Source organism: Pelobates fuscus, chromosome 5, assembly GCF_036172605.1.
Source record: "Pelobates fuscus isolate aPelFus1 chromosome 5, aPelFus1.pri, whole genome shotgun sequence".
Classification (NCBI taxonomy): Eukaryota; Metazoa; Chordata; class Amphibia; order Anura; family Pelobatidae; genus Pelobates; species Pelobates fuscus.
This window is the reverse complement of record NC_086321.1, coordinates 223165316-223183915: the sequence shown is the minus strand read 5'-3', so window position 1 is coordinate 223183915 and position 18600 is coordinate 223165316. Positions and strand designations below refer to the sequence as shown.

Genomic DNA, 18600 nt, shown 5'->3' with positions numbered 1-18600 from the left:
AAAGGTTTTTGGGCAGAACTGCAGCTTTGCAGTGGGGGGCAAGATGATCACCTCGAGGCCCTTGCGGCCGCGTTCTAGTTCGGTTGTTGAGGTCAGTTCATCAGTGGTGCTGGTTCTCGCCTGTGTAATCCCCAGATTCTGCAGGTTTATTTCCGTGGGCCACATAGGTAAAACCTCCGTGTGAGTCTCTGCTCCGCCAGTTTCCTCTGTGTGCTTCCCGATCTACCGCTGCATGCCGGCTGTCAGGTGTGTATCGCGGCGTTTTCGGCAGGGCTGTGCTGCTCTTTACGTTGGAGACCAGTTCTCTGCTCGGCTGAGAGGTAGGTGTTTGCTGGCTCGTTGTGCCCTCTGCGCTTCGCCTGCTTCTGGCCTGCTGAGGTGCTGCAATGCTGTCAGGCTTGTGCTCAAGTGTACTTTTAACATAATGTTGGTCATGTGCTGTATAGACTCTGGTTTCTAGGCACCCAAGCTGGAAACGCAGACAGCATGACAGGGATGTAGCCAATAATGGCTGCCATCCTTTCATCCTTATAAACAACTGTTGACACTAGTGACGTTTGGAATCTCCTGACTTTGGAGGTCTTACCCTTCCATGTAGTACCCTACGTCATGCTCCTTACTTCCATCCCCTCAGAGTTATACCGTCAGTTGCTATCCAGCACATTTTATCTGTACAGTAAGTTCCCCTGTCCTTTGGAAGGACATAGCTTCGAGACTTGTCAGTAGTTCGAAGCTAGGGAACACAGATGGTACAATCTGACTGTTCCGTATTCGTACGGAACTCACACTTGCCCTCCTCTAGTTGAGTTTCTAAATACAAGTTTCACAGTAGGTTTCCGCACAGGCGTCATTATACTTCGTCATTTCCTCTTTCTGATCACCTCCTCTTATCATTTGCTCTCGAGTACCCCCTCACCCAACAACCTCAGCCTAACCCTCCTCAACTCAGGAGGAACCTTAATTCTGTTGACCTCCAGCAGGTGTCAGCTGATATTGATTCAAAACTGCTATCCATTCCTTCCCTCTCCTGGCCCTCACTGGCTATCTCCACATATAACACTACCCTCTCCTCTGCCTTGAACACTGCAGCCCAACTCCAAACATTCACCTTGAGGAGGGCACGCCCCCAACTGTGGCATACTAAATCAACACGCTAACTGCAAAGCTGCTCCGGTTGTGCTGAACGCTCCTGGAGGAAGTCTCGCACTCAGTCAGACTTTCTCCATTATAGATTCATATTGTGTTTATACAACGCAGCCCTTACCCACGCAAAACAGGCCACCAAACTAACCTTACAGCCGATAGCTTTGCATGTTACTTTACCGACAAGATTGAACAGCTAAGGAAATAATTCTTCCCACACTGCCTTTCTCTTTCTCAACCACAAATAGAAATCGCAGCGAAATCGAAAGGCCACTACTCCATACTAATTCTTCTTGACCTCTCTGCTGTCTTCGACACTGTTGATTATTCTCTCCTTCTTCAAACTCTTCAATCGCTTGGTGACTCGTGGTTTTCCTCTTATCTCTCCCAACGCTCATTCAGTGTCTCCTTTTCTAATGATATCTCCTCCCCTCGTCCTGTCTTGGTTGGACTCGCCCAAGGCTCTGTCCTTGGTCCCCTTCTATTTTCTCTCTATACTGCCTCTCTTGGCAAACTTATTACCTCACTTGGATTCCACTACCACCTGTACGCTGATGACACCCAGATATCTCTCCTCCCTGGACCTCTCCCCTGCTGTCCTGCAGCGTGTCACTGCTTGCCTTTCTTCTATCTCTGACTGGATGTCCTCCTGCTTTCTAAAACTCAATGACTCTAAAACTGAGATCCTTGTCTTTCCTCCTCTTTCGCTCTCTCTTCAAATTAGTGGTATCCACATAAGTCCATCATTGCAAGCGCGCTGTCTTGGCATCATACTTGATTCTGGCCTTACCTTTGAGCCTCACATCCAGTATGTTGCCAAATCCTGTAGATTCCATCTTAAAAACATAGCCTACATCCGCCGCTTTCTTACACAAGATGCTACCAAGGAGCTTGTCTATGCTCTAGTAATTTCCCGCGTGGATTATTGTAACCCTCTCCTAATTGGTCTTCCCAAAAAAAGTATTGCCCCTCTACAGTCGGTAATGAATGCTGCTGCCAGACTGATTTTCCTCTCTAGTCAGTCCTCTCACACCTCACCCCTCTGTCAGTCCTTACATTGGCTTCCTATATTCTATAGTAGACAAATCAAAGTGCTAACCCATACCTATAAAGCACTGAACAATTATAGACCCTCTTATATCTCTTCAAAGTGTCAGGATCGGGACAGGGATCCAACACGCAGAGTACAAACAGTAGCCAGATACGTATACCGGACCTTAGAATGGCCGGACTAACGTAAGTAGTACAGTATAGAATGGTCAAAGACAAGCCGAGGTCGAGGGTAACAGAAGACAGGTAAGCGAGAGACAAGCCGAATCAAGGGTAACAGAGATAAGCAGAGTAAGGTAAACAAGCCGGGTCAAAACCAAAAGGGATAATAGAATACACAAGCACTGAGTGACTAGAACAAGCTAGAACCACGACAGGGCAATGAGCTAATGAAAGAAGCTCTGTTAAATACCCTGTTCAGAGCAGTAACCACGCCTCCAAGGCGTCCTGATTGGTCCTGCAGCCATTGACTGACAGGTTGTTCCGGGGGAGTGTCCTGATGACTACTTCCTGCCTAGATGCTGTAAAAGGCAGTCACTCCCTCGCGGCCGGCCTAGCATGACCGGATAGACCGCGGGGAAGGGAGCCATCAGACCGTCTGGATGGAGGAACAGCTAAGTCTCTACCTCTTTCGGAGGTAGAGACCACAGGTACCCTGACACAAAGATCCATAGGTATGCCCCTTCTTGGTCCCTCCGCTCTGCCTGTGACCTTCTTGTCAACTGCTGGCACCCGTACAGCCAACTCATGCTTGCAGGACTTCTCGCAGGCGGTTCCCTTCCTATGGAATAGCCTGCCTACTGCTATCAGACTCTCCCCTAGTCTTCAATCGTTTAAGAAGTGCCTCAAAACCCATCTCTTTAGGAAAGCTTATGGCCTCACAGAATAACTTCTACTTCACATACCTGTCTCTTGCTCTCTCCTAAAGGGCAGCACTTTAATCTCTCCTTGAGCTCTGCTTCACTCCCACCTAATTTGATTGCTATTTCCTGTCTGAATGTGTTTTACACCCCACTTCCTATAGACTGTAAGCTCGTTTGAGAAGGGTCCAATTCAAACTATCGTTCCTGTAAATTTTCTTGTAATTGTCCTATTTATAGTGAAATCCCCCTCTATTGTAAAGCGCTACGCAATCTGTTGACACTATATAAATGGCAATAATAATAATAATAATAATAATAATTAGGGTTTGTCCTAATCTCCAATATACTAGTTAAGACTCATTCAACTTAATTACTGTTAGTGGCAGAATTAAGTATTGGTTTCTTGCTGGGGCCCTTCTGACAACCCCTTTATTTGCGGGTGCACCTACCATATGAGCCTAATCAATGGGAATCCCAATAATATTTGCTCAATTTTATTATCAGCTACCTGTTCTTTAAAGTTCCCACCATTAGGCTATGGAATTTCTTAAGGGCTACAGAAGCAGCCTGACTAGGAAAATGGCATATTCTTCATTTTCAAGTTGCTCCCAGTGCATCGATCCCAGTGGCATTTGCACGATATTTAGTGAACTGAGCATTCTACTTTGCCATCCGTCTTATGTTTGGAGGGGAGGGATGCCCAAACTATTCGATATAGTTGCATAATCTCTCTGTAGGTTCCTCTTTGTACGTCAGTACTGTCACTCAGTAGTACATTATCTACATGAGTGTAATGATTATGGAACATATGCCATACCCTGAAGCAGTCTGTGTCTTTTTGTGTCTGTTACATAATTTGGAACGCCGCTGTCTCGATCAACCTTTGGCCCCTACACCAATTTTAATTTCTGGAAATACATTAGACTTTATTTCATTGCAGTTCAGTCCAGCGTATCAGGGAAAGGTAAAATCCTTTCTGGGCAACGATGCCTGTTTCCCATATGGATCTGCAGTCTCTCCTTGGCCCTCTGAACTTTACCATGCAACTTAAATAAGGGAGCTCATTCATTTCCTATCCACTCAACCTGCTCCCAGGTTCACCTGTCAACAATAGCGCTGTAACATTTGAAATATACTTGAGCAGTCCTGTTCATGTCGCAAAACTTTCTATCCCACCAGTGCATGGAAACCATGTTCACTCCACCATTGTCCCTCATTTCTGGACTAATACAGCCACCCACACTGGGATACAGCCAATTTCATAGTTAACTGGGTCCGTGACACATTTCCCATAGTGACACTGAACCTACCCTCTTTTAGTAAATCAGAAGCATGGGAATTACCGGTCAGTCTGCCTCACTAACAATAATGAGGTTGATTGGGAAGAGATCTGGCTGGCAGCATCACATAAACTCTACTTTGTTCACACACCCATACCAGGCTGTCAAAACATAGCAACCGATGAGGGGACTCGATCACAATTTTTCGTATTCTTCCGAACTCTCCCCACGGTAGCCAAATTACCTATCAAACCCCTACATTCCAGGATCTTATTGCTGGCACACACAACATTCTCTGCGAATGCCACCTGTTCATGCGGTGGGCTCTGACCATTTTCAATTAACTCATTTCCGCATATCAAATCATCAAACCATACTCATTCGATTCCATGGCGGAGTTCACATATTTTATTGCCACCTCAACCTTTAACTAGCTCACAACACTTAAAGTTACTCCAATACAGCCGTTAACATTTTCAGGTAATTCTAAAAGAATACGTGCTGCTCCTACTACCTCTAGTAATATCCCAGTACATATCATTTAATGGTTGGGACAGTAGAGTCATCTGCATATGCCATATATATTCCTCAACCTGAGAGGGAATTGAGATATGCATTTAAGTATTGGTTATGTAATGTCAACACGTATTCAGTGATAAACTGTTAAACTATTTGCCTTCTTTTACAGGCCTACCCGAATGTCGGTTCCGGCACACCACAAGCGACTTACACCACCATTACTATAACTCGACTTATTGTATACGACCACAAATGAGAAGGCTGAGCTGTTCGGTGAAGCCCGTAATTGTGGGAGGAGTTTCCAGGCCTATAAATACACAGACCTCCCCTTCCTCTGGGCTGAGACTGCCTGGTTCAGCCCACCTACCACTCCCTTTCTCCCTTTATTAAGTCATTCATCCTGGTGTGCCCTCTTTTACAGGCCTTCCGCGAACGTCGGTTCCGGCACACCACAACCGACTTAAACCACCATTACTATAACTCTGCTTGAAGCATACGACCACATATATATATATATATATATATATATATATATTGGAAGGCATGGCCTGAAGTTGTGGGAGGGGCTATAGACCTACAAAAGGGACTCCCCCTTTCCCTACTTACCTTTGGGGGTCAGACGAATAGCACTTCCAGGTCATACAAGACGCCATTTTGATTTCACCTTTGCTCCATGAGGTCTCATACTCCAAGCTGTGTCCAGGAATCCTGCTGCAGGGCTTTCCGTGAATCCAGTGTCTTTCTTTCCGGTCAGCATCCCATTTAGTGCCTCAGGGACTCTCAAACCGTAAGTTGACCCACCTGTCGCACCAGGATTAGTTCCCACGGCGTTCAGCACAGCACGGGTCCTCACTTCCTTTCGTTTTGCACGTTTATTTCATTACCTAATACTCCCCTAGCTGTTCATGTAAAATCTGTTGGGTTAAAATCATCTGTGCGGTTAAAACTACAAACTAAATAACATTTTCGACTACACACTGTCCCCTACCGGTCTTTGGGTGTACTACAGGCTTCTTAGACATTATCGCATTTCATGTACAAACCAACGAACCACTGCATTTTCGCCCACATACTGACCCCTACCGGTCATTCGGTGTACTACAGGCTTCTCAGACATTATTGCATTTCATGTACAAACCTACTAACTACTGCATTTTCGCCTACACACTGACCCCTATCGGTCATTTCGGTGTACTACAGGCTTCTTAGATGTTTGAATTTTCATGTACAAACCAATAAACCACTGCATTTTCGCCTACACACTGACCCCTATCGGTCATTTCGGTGTACTACAGTCTTCTTAGACGTTTTTCATTTTCATGTACAAACCAATAAACTACGGCATTTTCACCTACACACTGACCCCTACCGGTCATTCAGTGTACTACAAGCTTCTCAGATATTATTGCATTTCATGTACAAACCAACGAGCCACTGCATTTGCGCCTACACACTGACCCCTACCGGTCATTTGGTGTACTACAGGCTTCTCAGACATTATTGCATTTCATGTACAAACCAACTAACTACTGCATTTTCGCCTACACACTGACCCCTATCAGGCATTTCGGTGTACTACAGGCTTCTTAGACGTTGTTTGCATTTTCATGTATAAACCACTAAATTTTCACCTACACACTGACCCCTACCGGTCATTCGGTGTAATACAGGCTTCTCAGACATTATTGCATTTCATGTACAAACCAATGAACCACTGCATTTGAGCCTACACACTGACCCTTACCGGTCATTCGGTGTACTACAGGCTTCTCAGACATTATTGCATTTCATGTACAAACCAACGAACCACCGAATTTTCACCTACACACTGACCCCTACCGGTCATTCAGTGTACTACAGGCTTCTCAGATATTATTGCATTTCATGTACAGACCAATGAACCACTGCATTCGTGCCTACACACTGACCCCTACCGGTCATTCGGTGTACTACAGGCTTCTCAGACATCATTGCATTTCATGTACAAACCAACAAACCACTGCATTTTTGCCTACATGCTGACCCCTACTGGTCAATCGGTATACTACAGGCTTCTCAGACTTTATTTCACTTCATAAGCAAACAAACTAACTACAGCATTTTCGCTTTTATACTGACTCCTACGGAATATTTGCATGGTTGCACGCTTAAAATATAAGTCCTTCCAATTACGTACTTTCACACATTAGGTTATTCAGCAGCCAGTCATGGTTCACTACACTCATGTTTCCGGGTACAGTTGTATTCCATATCACAGATGATATAACACTCCCGACAAGTTAATTTCCTTCAAACAGGGGCATTAACAAGCATACAATAAACATTGGGAGGGAGCACTTTGCTCTATTAAACATGCATAACACACATATGGATATATGCTTTTAAATGTCTATATTCAATTTTCGTACATTGTTTTACCCGTCCGGGACACAGGTATTAATAACCCTTACGACCAGTAAGGGTATCTAATCATACTACCAGGTATATACACCTGCTTATGTGGTATTTACATAAATTTTCTGTTTTCCCCTGGATAGCGTACTGGCAATTAGGGACTATAGGTTTCCAATAGGTATTTCCCTTTCTTGGCATCTACGCCTGTCGTATAGTGGTCCCGCGAGGCCAACACCCCGCCTCAACGCTCAGAAGCAAACACCCATCGTGAGCTAGCCGCCTCGCATGGTATATAGAGAGGGCCTCACCTGTCACTCCCCTCCCCTTTTTTCTGGTTACAGTCACCGAGAGGCCAACATCCTGCCATTACGTTGGTGGCCACAAAATTCCCTCGCGTCATTGCATAGGTAGAACCTCTCAAGCCACTTGGCAACTAGCAGGGCCTCACCTGTCACAAAACAAAGGATTCATTGTTTCGCCATGCGGCTTTAGCTAGCAAGCCAGTACTAGCACACTGTGGGTTCATATAATAATGGCTATCTTCATCTTTCACTTGGAGAGGATGTTGCTAGTCCCACACGACAATTTTGTCCCAACACAGCGGACGATCACGTTTCAGGCTCCAAGCTCTAGCACCTCAGAACTACCAGAGACAAATTGGGTCATCTCATTCTCTTTGGCAAATCCCAGATTTGCAACAATTTCCATGTTGGCACAAGTAGTTTCAGTGCATGCAGACTGTGGCAGGTATGTTCCCAATACGTCAGGGCACATGAAACCATGTGTCCCAATAAATGTACCCTGAACATTACTTCACGTCTGTAAACATTATGCATTTCCAGTACTTTCTAACTCATCACCCTTCCAGACATTTAGTTGATTTCCTAATCTCCGATTTTAAAGGCCTTCCGGACAGGTATTGCCATATACTTTTGGGGAAATCTAGAATGCCCTAACTTGCAGTCATCACAGCAGCATCCAACAGCTAGCAATACACTCATGGCCCAAGAATGGCAGAAAGATTTCTACCTGGGCCTCTCTGATCTACACCATTTACCGCGTGGCGCAATCCCATTGGGATTGTCACAGGGAATCTTCCCTCACACTGTAACTGATCATAGACTTATCTGCACCTCACGCCTCGGCTACCCCAAGTCTCAACTCCCTCATACCCTTCCGAGGAGTCTTCATTACAGTATGCCACCATTGTTCATACCATTACAGCTATCACTCAAGCAGCGGGGGAAGCCTGGTTAAGTAAAACTGATATCACAACGCATTTCAGACTGCCATCATCCACCCTACACTGGCACTTACAGGGCATTTATGGGCAGCAGTCATATATTTCTTCTCCTGCTTAACTTTCGGGTCAAGAGCAGCCACAATCTTAAATATATTCATAGAACTATTTGCTGGTTGTGGTTAAACATATCCAGATGCCCCACAGTCATACACTCCCGAGATGATTTATTGTTGGTCAAAAGGAACGCCTTTCCCTCTAGAAGCTTCAAGGAAGCCATTAGTATGTCTGAACACTTGGGGGTCCCAGTATTCCCTAAGGTCACAGAAGACCCAGACACTATTGTTACATTCCTGGGCATACAACTTGACTTAGCATCCTTGCCAACAAGTTACCACGTGAGAAATAGGAACAGTCGCAACAACACCAATTACCAACTCCTGCTTGGTACTCGCAACCGCATGGAACTACAATCACTGCCAGGTTGATCAGGGGCTGTCCCTAGACAACCAAGCCACGGCAGACCTAACCACACGTAATGGTAAACTGCTGTGCCAGCCGCCATGGCAGGGGGTCATTTATGGTCAAGGTCATGGATTACATGAACCTCGCCAACATAGCCGGGCTCTGACTAAACTGGCCTTGTCAACCAGCAGTCAACACGCTTGCTACAGGGTTTCCACTTATACAATACGTTTCATGTCGGACCATGACTTAGATAGCTGGTTTGAGGTTTCACCATTTATGGCATTCACTTCTTTTTGCCACCTTAAGTTAAAAATTCTCGCACAACACGGTTAAACTTTATCTCACGGACATTCAACACTATACGTATTTCTCCTTCCCAAACAACAAAGGTTCCTATCCTCCTACCCCATCCATACCTTACTTAGAGACCTAGGCTTATGCGACTTACATACCACAGCCGATTCAGGAATTAGGAAGCTTTCATTAAAATGTCTAACTGATGGTTAACAAACGCACTATGATCCTGTATAATGTTTTGCATTAATATTTCTCTTTTTGCCCACTTTTTACCGGCCTACAGCATACGTCGGTTTCGGCACACCTCAACTGATTATTCCTAAAGCTACATCGCTACAACCATCTTATTCTATAACATATGAGAATGCCCCGAACACAAATTGGAAGGCATGGCCTGAAGTTGTGGGAGGGGCTATAGACCTACAAAAGGGACTCCCCCTTTCCCTACTTACCTTTGGGGGTCAGACAAATAGCCCCACCCTCCACTCCCATTGTTCATATTTGCTCTATGTAAGCCCACTTTTTACCGGCCTACAGCATACGTCGGTTTCGGCACACCTCAACCGATTATTCCTAAAGCTACATCGCTACAACCATCTTATTCTATATCATATGAGAATGCCCCGAACACAAATATATATATATTTATCTATCTGCTGGCAACACATTATGGTCTTGATTTAATAAGCTTTCCAAATGACTTAGCACTGTTTCTTTCCAAATGATTTATAAACAGAAGTTACCACTGTAGTCTATGGACCTTTTTGTAGCCTTGATTTAATACGTTTTTTCAAATGATTCAATATTGTTGGAAAAACATTCCAAATGATTTGTCTAAGAAAGCCACTGTTAAAGTCTATGAGAATTTTCTGTAGCTAATGTTAGAATTAGTTAGGGTAAAGGAGGTTTAATGTTTGAGAGAAGTTAACATCAGAGTTAGATTATGTAGGTGTCAGGATTACCAGTTGATCCAGCACGCAGAAATAGTATCACACCTAGGACTAAGGAAAACATCTAACCGGACCTTAAAATGGCTGGACTTAACGTACCTAAGAATAGTCAAAATACTTGCCGAGATCAGGGATACAGAATGAGACACAACGATGAGGGAAAGCCAAAAGTCAAGGATACCAGAAATCAGGGAAGTCAAAATGGAGCAGGAACACACTCTCGGATAACCAGCAAAGGTAATCCACGACCGGACACTGATCGAAAGGCAATTTGGGTTAAAGTAACCCTCCTAAAGCTGTAATTGGCTGTATGTGGCCTCTGACCCCAAAACGTGCGTGCATGTCTATGACGTGACGTCGCAAGCACGTAAGCGCCATCTTTAATGTGGGCTCAGGCTATATCCCCATTAAAGCCGGAACTGCTGCGGACGGTGTCTCTAGGAATGGCGCACACGCTGGGGACCTGGATGGAAGGAGGTCAGGTAGGAGTCTGCCGCGAGCAAGGTACGTATTTATTATTTCTGTCGGCATGACCGATGTGTTTCTGTGCGACTACGCCGACAATCCTGCGGAACCGTGACAGTAGGTTGTTTAGTGTTAAGATGATTAAAAGCTTGAAAGGGGTTATAGTTGTGGCATAAGGGATATTTAGAATTAGTGAGTTGAGGGTTGGAGGTGGGTTAAATTTATTATTGGGGTACATGGGGTATTTAGTCTTAAAGCAAAGGGTTTTGTAAGGTGTAGGCTTCAAGTGCTTACGTAAGGGACTTTAGGTTTTGGGGGTTTAAATTTAGGCTTGCAGGACATGTGGTGCTTGATAGGAAAACATTGGATTGGCAAAGATTATAAAGATTGATAATCTCAGCCATGGAGGTGTGCCAGCAGGATGGAGACCAGTGCACTGAGGGCTGAAAAATAAGCAGATCTTCCAAATCCACATATACTTCAGATATATTAAAAATATAGCAGTACTGCTCAGCCTGAATGTAACTATATAAAGGTAGGATGCACATAGCTGCTTGGTTAAAGCGACTTACCCCAACCAGTAATATGATCTCAAGCTAAATCGTTTTAGACAGCATGTATAGCCTGATGTTATTTTTCTCTTGATATGCCTGTCTATGCTCGCTCTTGAATCTCTATACTCTAGCAAAGCACAGCAATTACGATGCTCTACTATTGCCTGCTTGCAAAGTTAACCAATTGTGCACTATATAGATACTGAAGCGACGTTCCTCGACATCAATATTAACTTTACTGAACAAGATGTTTTCGTTAATAGACATAAAAATAAAAATTGGGCATTGCTATCCAGGAAATGTAACAAACGATGTATAAACCCTAACTTGTATGTCACTTTTGCATTTCCCTCTCTTCGTTATGTACCCCATTGCACATGCCTTAATAAAACAAAGATTGACAAAAAAAACAAAAAATATATAGCTTTAGGAATACATTTATTCCTCGAAGCTTCAAAACGGCACATTATGAGTTCTGAAAATAGGCACCCACTACAGGACAGGGGCCTACTCTGCCTAATGGGAAATCTAGTCCTGGTCAGCGGGGATTTCTGAAAAAAGGCATATTATCTCATTTTTAAAGTGCAGTCTTGAATTTGTTTACTAGTTTGCAAGTTATAATGTAGGCCTGGATATTGAGCAAGTATAAAGGTGCCATTTGTAAATGTTGCTTGATCTTGTATAATTATGTAAAAACTTGCTAAATGCTATGTATTGCAATGCTGTAAATTTGAAGTGATGACAATAGATGTTTTTCTGACAGGCATCAAAGTCGTGAGGCTGAACCTAAAGATTATGATTTAGATGCAATTCCAGTGGGAAAGAAAATATTGTCTCATTCTACATACAGAAGGCTTGGAGATATGGAAAATGGAGTGAGTGACACTTTAAAATCTATCTTAATCTCTTTTCTGGGTAACATGAAATGTTGACGTGTACCCAATATCTAGACCAGACTACTCCAAACTCCTGCCCTCCAGATGTTGTTGAACTACAACTCCTATGATTCTATGAATGAAATAGCCTGAGAATCATGGGAGTTGTAGTTCAGCAACATCTGGAGGGCTGGAGTTTGGGGAAGCCTGATCTAGATGGTATGCGGGGAAAGGTATATTCAATACAGCAGATGTGTCCAGCCATTTTGCCATTCACACGTTGACTTCAGGGATGTAATAGGCTGAAATTGGGTCTCTTTCTGACAAATCTAATAAGCCAGTTTAGCTAGATGCATGTATATCTCTCTAGAAAGGCTGAAGGTCAATGTAACATTAAAAAGTTGCTGGTGAAGGGAAAAAAAATAAATATATATATATATATATTTCTGGCAGCGCAGGACGAAGATCCATTTTGCATTCCGCCAGCAATATTGGAGAGGCCGGCCAGGATAAAAAATATTCCTGCTTTATTTAAACTTGGTCAAAATATTCCATGTTCTACAAAACAACGTATCAAAAAGATGTAGCACACTGGATACAAAATGTTTACCTCATTATACTTGTCTTATCAAAACACGGAGCAACTCTATTTCCGCGCTGGATAATAAAGACTCAGTGACCTTGTCAGTGGTGAAGTTAAACTCCTGTATGTGCAGCGTTTCATAACAACACTAAAGGTCATGGTTGTTAAGGTGCTTTAAAGCACTTTAATTGCTAGATGTTAGTTCACTGGCAAGGTCCTTTTTACCTTTTGGGTTTGTATATGTTTATTTTACTGCATTTTCCCCATCTGTACAGCACAACAAAATCTTGGGCTGTCATCATTATAAATGTCAGTAATATTAATATGTCCATTTTTTAAAAGCGTTAAGAGAATTCATATTTATGAGACATTAATTTCATTTTGTAGTTCAGAAAATGTATAGAAATGCAAGAGAAGCCGTCATGATAGATGTTGATTTGCTCTATATGTTCATGGTAAAGTATATGGGTATATAACTCATAGGGTTACTCAATATGTATTTAATTTCAAAACTCTAACCTTTTTAATGCCTAATCTCATTTGCATAATATTTCTTTATCTAGTATTTTGCACTAATCAATGTGAACACTAGATGGTGTACTAATACTTCATGCCAGTTAAAATAGAACCAATGAGTTTTCTACTCTTGATATTCTTACACATTTGCTTATTTTAAAACTACGTTTAGTAGAAGTGAATGAAATTCAAACACTTCAGTATATTGTATTCATTTTATATTGCAGATACCTCTAATGTATGGATTATGTCATTTCCAAATGTATAGGCATACATTTGGTTAGCTTTTCACCTGTGTAGATTTTATTTATTTATTTTTTAAATTCTTTATTTTCTGCGTGCATGGAATAACAGAACATCTTATGTTGCCACAACAGCATTAATAAGTATAGCAATAACACAGAAGGTCACATATGTGGCTTTGAGATAACGTTTTATTTTTTTAAATATTATTATGGAAAGCAAGGCTGTTACGCTATGGCAGTGTAATTTAACTCGGGTTACAATCTTGAGAGTGCTGTGATAGCTGACATTTTAGATCAGATCATAAGATTAAAGTCAAACAATACATTGAACTGGTGCGCTAACTGCAGCGTTGAGTACAAGCTTAAAAATTAAGTTAAGCAAAATTATATGATTAAATACAAACAATATGTAACTGCAACGGGTGCTCTGAGTGTAGGTGTATGTGGACCTTGAATAATCAGAGACAGGGTGTCCCTGGGTGTGTGAGGTCAGCTCAGGCTGGTGTGTATCCAAGTGGTGGTTTACGACAAGTAGAAAGTTATGCGTTTGGTAACAGGGAGTGTCAACTAGTAGCGTGCATTATATATCTGATTCCCTGCACTGTTTATAAAATTAAGCTTGAACATCAGAATACTCGTGTGGTTAGAATAAAAATAAAACTGAAACTACGTAATTATCAAGGCAATAACAGTAAGCTGAATAACAGATTATAAGTGATTAGTCTGGGTACAGTCTCGGACCGGTTAAAAACTGTCCTAAGCCTATGCCCGTGGTAATCAGGCTGGGTGAAGATTATGTAGCAGGGTCCTGGTCGGATCCACAGTGGTGAGTAAGCTTTTCAGACTGTGTCATCGGGTGGGTCGTGGAATAAAGGCAATATTAGACAGAGTCCCGCATTTGTGGGTCACTCAAATGCCCACTCTTACCACAATTGTCCCGCTGCTAATCCCAAGTCCAGTTATTTGAACGGGTCCAGCGAAACAAACCTCCCTGATCTTGCCTCTTGGTGTTCGTGGGGCTCCTTTCATTGTGGCTACCGCCTGTGCTCTTTGCATGTTGCGAGCAGTCCTGTCCGGTGCAAGGATTTTTGCCGCCCTATGGCAAAAGAAAACTTTGCCACCCCCCCCCATGTGACATCACAATGCCCCACCCATATGATCTGCCATGTTAACTAACGCCAGTGCTGCAGTGCCGCCGTGTTTACATTAAAAGGCCTGCAGGGCTATAGACACCAGAACCACTACATTAAGCTGAAGTGGTTCTGGGGACTATAGTGTTTCTTTAATGTGAGGTAAATTAGAGATTAGTGCCATGAATAATATACTAGATTGTCGACTTACAACCAGATGAGGATGATGATGGGCTCTAACTGCAGTCTGGCTCCACTGGTCTGGTGTAGAACAGGCTCTCTGGAGGCTGTTTGTAACTGTGGTCACAAAAATCAATGTTCTGGGAGAACGGGAAGCAGCTCAATTTTTTGGGGGCCCTTTACACAGCTCAGGGTCCACCTTTATGTTCCACCAATGAGTTTGTTCACAGGGGGTGGAGTGTGTAGGGGATGTCCTGATATGTGTGTAAGGAATGCATTGTGTGAATCTGTGTTTGTATGTGTAAGGGCTGCAAGGTATGTTTCTGTGTATGTACGGGATGCAGTGTGTGCGTCTGTAAGGGGTGCATTGAGTGTGTGTAAGGAATGCATTGTGTGTTTCTGTGTGTGCAAGGAATGCATTGTGTGTAAGGGTTGCATTGCTTGTGTGTGTGTGTGTGTCTGTGTGTGTAATGCATTGTGTGTTTTCTGTGTGTAAGGGTTGCATTGTGTGTGTGTGTGTGTGTGTGTGTGATGGGTGTCAATCTCTCCCCCCTCCCTTGTCCCTCTCTTCTCCCCCCCTCCTTTGTCACTATCTTCTCCCCCCTTGTCCCTCTCTTCTCCCCCCTCCCTTGTCCCTCTCTTCTCCCCCCTCCCTTGTCCCTCTCTTCTCCCCCCTCTCTTGTCCCTCTCTTCTCCCCCCTCCCTTGTCACTCTCTTCTCCCCTCCCCACTCTCATTCCCCCTCCCTCCCCCATCAATTCCCCGCCCTGTCAATTTCTTCCCCCCCTCCCTTTCATTTTATTCCCCCCTCCCTTTCAATTTATCCCCCCACCCTCCCTGTCAATTTATTCCCCCCCTTTAATTCCCTCCCTTTCAATTTATCCCCCCACCCTCCCTGTCAATTTATTCCCCCCTTACAATTCCCCCCTTTCAATTTATCCCCCCCTCCCATTTCAATTCCCCTCCCTTTCAATGTATCCCCCCCTCCCCTTTCAATTCCCCCCTCCCCTTTCAATTTCCCCTTTTTCCCTGTTTCTTTCTCCCCCGCCCCCCCCACCTACCTCTATTGTAGCGTGGCCGAGCCCTGTATGGTCCGCGGGTACAGGGAGCTTTTGTTTCCTGTACCCGGCCGGACTAAAAGGAAGTGAACACTTAGTGTTCACTTCCTGTTATCCGGCCGGGTACAGGAGACAGATGCTCCCTGTACCCGCAGACCATACAGCGCTCGGCCACGCTACAGTGAGGGAGTGACAGGAGGGAGCGCTGAGCGCTTCCCTCCTGTCAGCCCCTCTCCTCTGGCTGCGCCCGGGCGGTGTGCCCTCATGGACGCACCAGCCCGGGCAAAGCCCGGGCAAAGCTGCAGCCGCCTGAGGCTCTCTGCAGAGCGCTCGGGCGGCTGCAGCATGAGGGGGGCCGGCGCTCCTTACAGGTAGCGCCGGCCCTGCCCGTAGGCTGTTCAGCCTATGCCCTGTAGTGGGAGGCTGCAGGTGTACGGGTGTCTGTCTCCCCTGCGTACCAGTGCTTCGAGGGTTGCTGCCTTCGGCTGTGCATCTGCATCTCTATCTGCATCGCGTTGGGCTTTGTGGCACTCAATGTGGGGGTTTGTGCTGTGCTGATTGCTGGCTTCCGGGACCGCTGAGTGAGGGATTGGCTGGGTCTTCTTCAGTGGCACGGGATCTTAAGTTTCAGCGTTTGAGGGACCCGGCACCATTTCCCGCTTGATGGAGATTCGGCCCCTACTTTTTGTGTGGAGATCGCTCTGGAGTTGTGAGGGTGACACCATAGCAGGGTGCGCCGGGTGGTCGGGCGGATCCACGCCGCCATCTCTCTCATCGCCAGCTGGTAAGATTGTCTCCGGGCTTTGAGCTTTGCCCAGAGATGAGTGCGCAGCAGGTCTGTGAAGTCTCTTGTGTGCTTGGGTGGTGCGATGCGTGGGTGCTTAGGCCGCGCCGCCATCTTGGCTGAGTCTTGTAAGCTTTGTGTGGTTTCTGATTTCGCCGCTTGTGCCGGTATGGGCGTGGGGGTAACCCTCCCCAGCGAGGACCGTGATGATCCCCTCCGGTCCTTGGGGGGGGGGGGGGGTAGCATGGCTGCGGTGGGCTTCTGCTTAGCAGCGAGTCCCGTGATGGGGGATCGGCCGTCTCCCCCAGTCCTCAGGCTCTGCTCTGAGTTAGGCCTCGTGGTCGGTTTGAGATTTTCTGTGGCGTATCGGAGTGTTCAGAATGCTTTTCTGCGTGTGGTTCCGATCACCATTTGCCGTTAATGCCACTATGTCAGTCAGTAGCCTCACACGTTTGTCCGTTGTTGCAGGAACTCTTAACATGTCCATCTTTGCTGTCAGGCCCAGCCCCCAGATTTTATTTATTATTGCACTAATTATAGAATTTGTTGATACATAAAGGTCAAAGACTCTAGTCCTAACATGGCTGATGTGTTCTGGCTAATGTTTTATAAAATGTGTATTATTAAATTGGATAACAGCAACAGAATAGAGGAAATAAATGTCCTCTGAAAATTGAGTTCATGTATGTGAAAAGCACAAATAAAAGTATAATGACTAAATGGGGCCTGCATTTGTGATAAAGTGGCTAGACCAAATATCTCAAAATACACCATTTGGAAAACTCTGGGTTGCCTACTTTTAAAATTGATGTTCCATAATGTTGGAAATGTTATTAATCAGTCTGCAATACTCTCTCAAAGGTGACATAGGCCCAGAATTTCCAGTTATGAAGATTGCTATGGGCAAGCCCTCTATTTGACCCTGTAACTTTACAAAACCCCATGATACCTGTACATGGGGGACACTTCTATAGTCGTGAGACTTTACTGAAAACAAATGAGTATTTTAGCCCAGTAAAATGATGATTCTATCCTCAGTGAAAGTGCAATTATATGTGAAAAATGCAAAAAAACAAATATAAACATTACCTTTGGTCAGGGTTTGTGACTAACTGGCTACTAAAAAAGACTGGACATACCACATTTGAATACCCTGGGTTGTCTACTTGTGCATATGGTATTCCCTGATGCTCTGGGCTGCCATACAGTATCAAAGGCAAGACAGGTCGAGCAAACCAATCTGGCAAATTGCAATGTGTGAAAGCATAAATGAGCAAGCTCTTATATGATCCTGTAACTTTCCAAAACACCATAAAACCTGTGCATGGGTGGGCATCGTTGTACTCGGGGAACACCACAGCATCCATATAAGTGTATTTTTATTGCAGTAAAAGCTAACTATATTGTCAATATTATGACATTCACAGTTAAAATGACATACAGAACTTGAAAATAGCAACATTTCTTTAACTATGTTTCATAAATAAATATGCAGTTGTGCTCAAATGTTTGCATACTCTGGCAGAAACTGTGACATTTTTTTTTTTTTGTCAATCTTTCTTTTATTAAGGCATGCGTTAAGGGGGGTACAGAATAAAAGAGAGGGGATGTACGTTATGTATTACAATTTGGGAGCATAATGACAAAATGAAACATCTCCTACGAATGAAAGCCTTATTTTATATTAATTAAGCAGTACAGACGGTTAATACCAAGTTTAGCGTAATACTAATAAAAGTGGTTAGTCATGCGTAGTAATCTGGAGTAAGGTGTTGCTAGCACAGTTTCATAATTAGCCCGCATTCACTCTATTTGGTAATGTTAGGCTAGATCTATGTAACATACAATATCTCTTGTGAAGTTAAACTAAAGCATTATGGTTAGGTATGAACAATACTGGTGAATAACTGTAGGATTAGGCCATCAGCAGTCGTTGGTTAGTAGTAGGTAGAAGGTAGCTGCATCACATTAGGACTGGTAATGCGTCGACTATACACTAGACTACAC

At 44.1% G+C, this 18600-nt stretch overlaps 1 protein-coding gene across 2 annotated transcripts in view; it reads left to right on the top strand.

Moving 5' to 3' along the window:
* CFAP95 (cilia and flagella associated protein 95) overlaps positions 1-18600 on the top strand; it is a 100112-nt gene that overhangs the window by 13704 nt on the left and 67808 nt on the right. For both annotated transcript variants that reach the window (XM_063455053.1, XM_063455052.1), the window contains exon 2: positions 11987-12098. In XM_063455053.1, coding sequence (XP_063311123.1) covers positions 11987-12098 — 112 coding nt within the window. The remainder of the gene's footprint in view (positions 1-11986; positions 12099-18600) is intronic.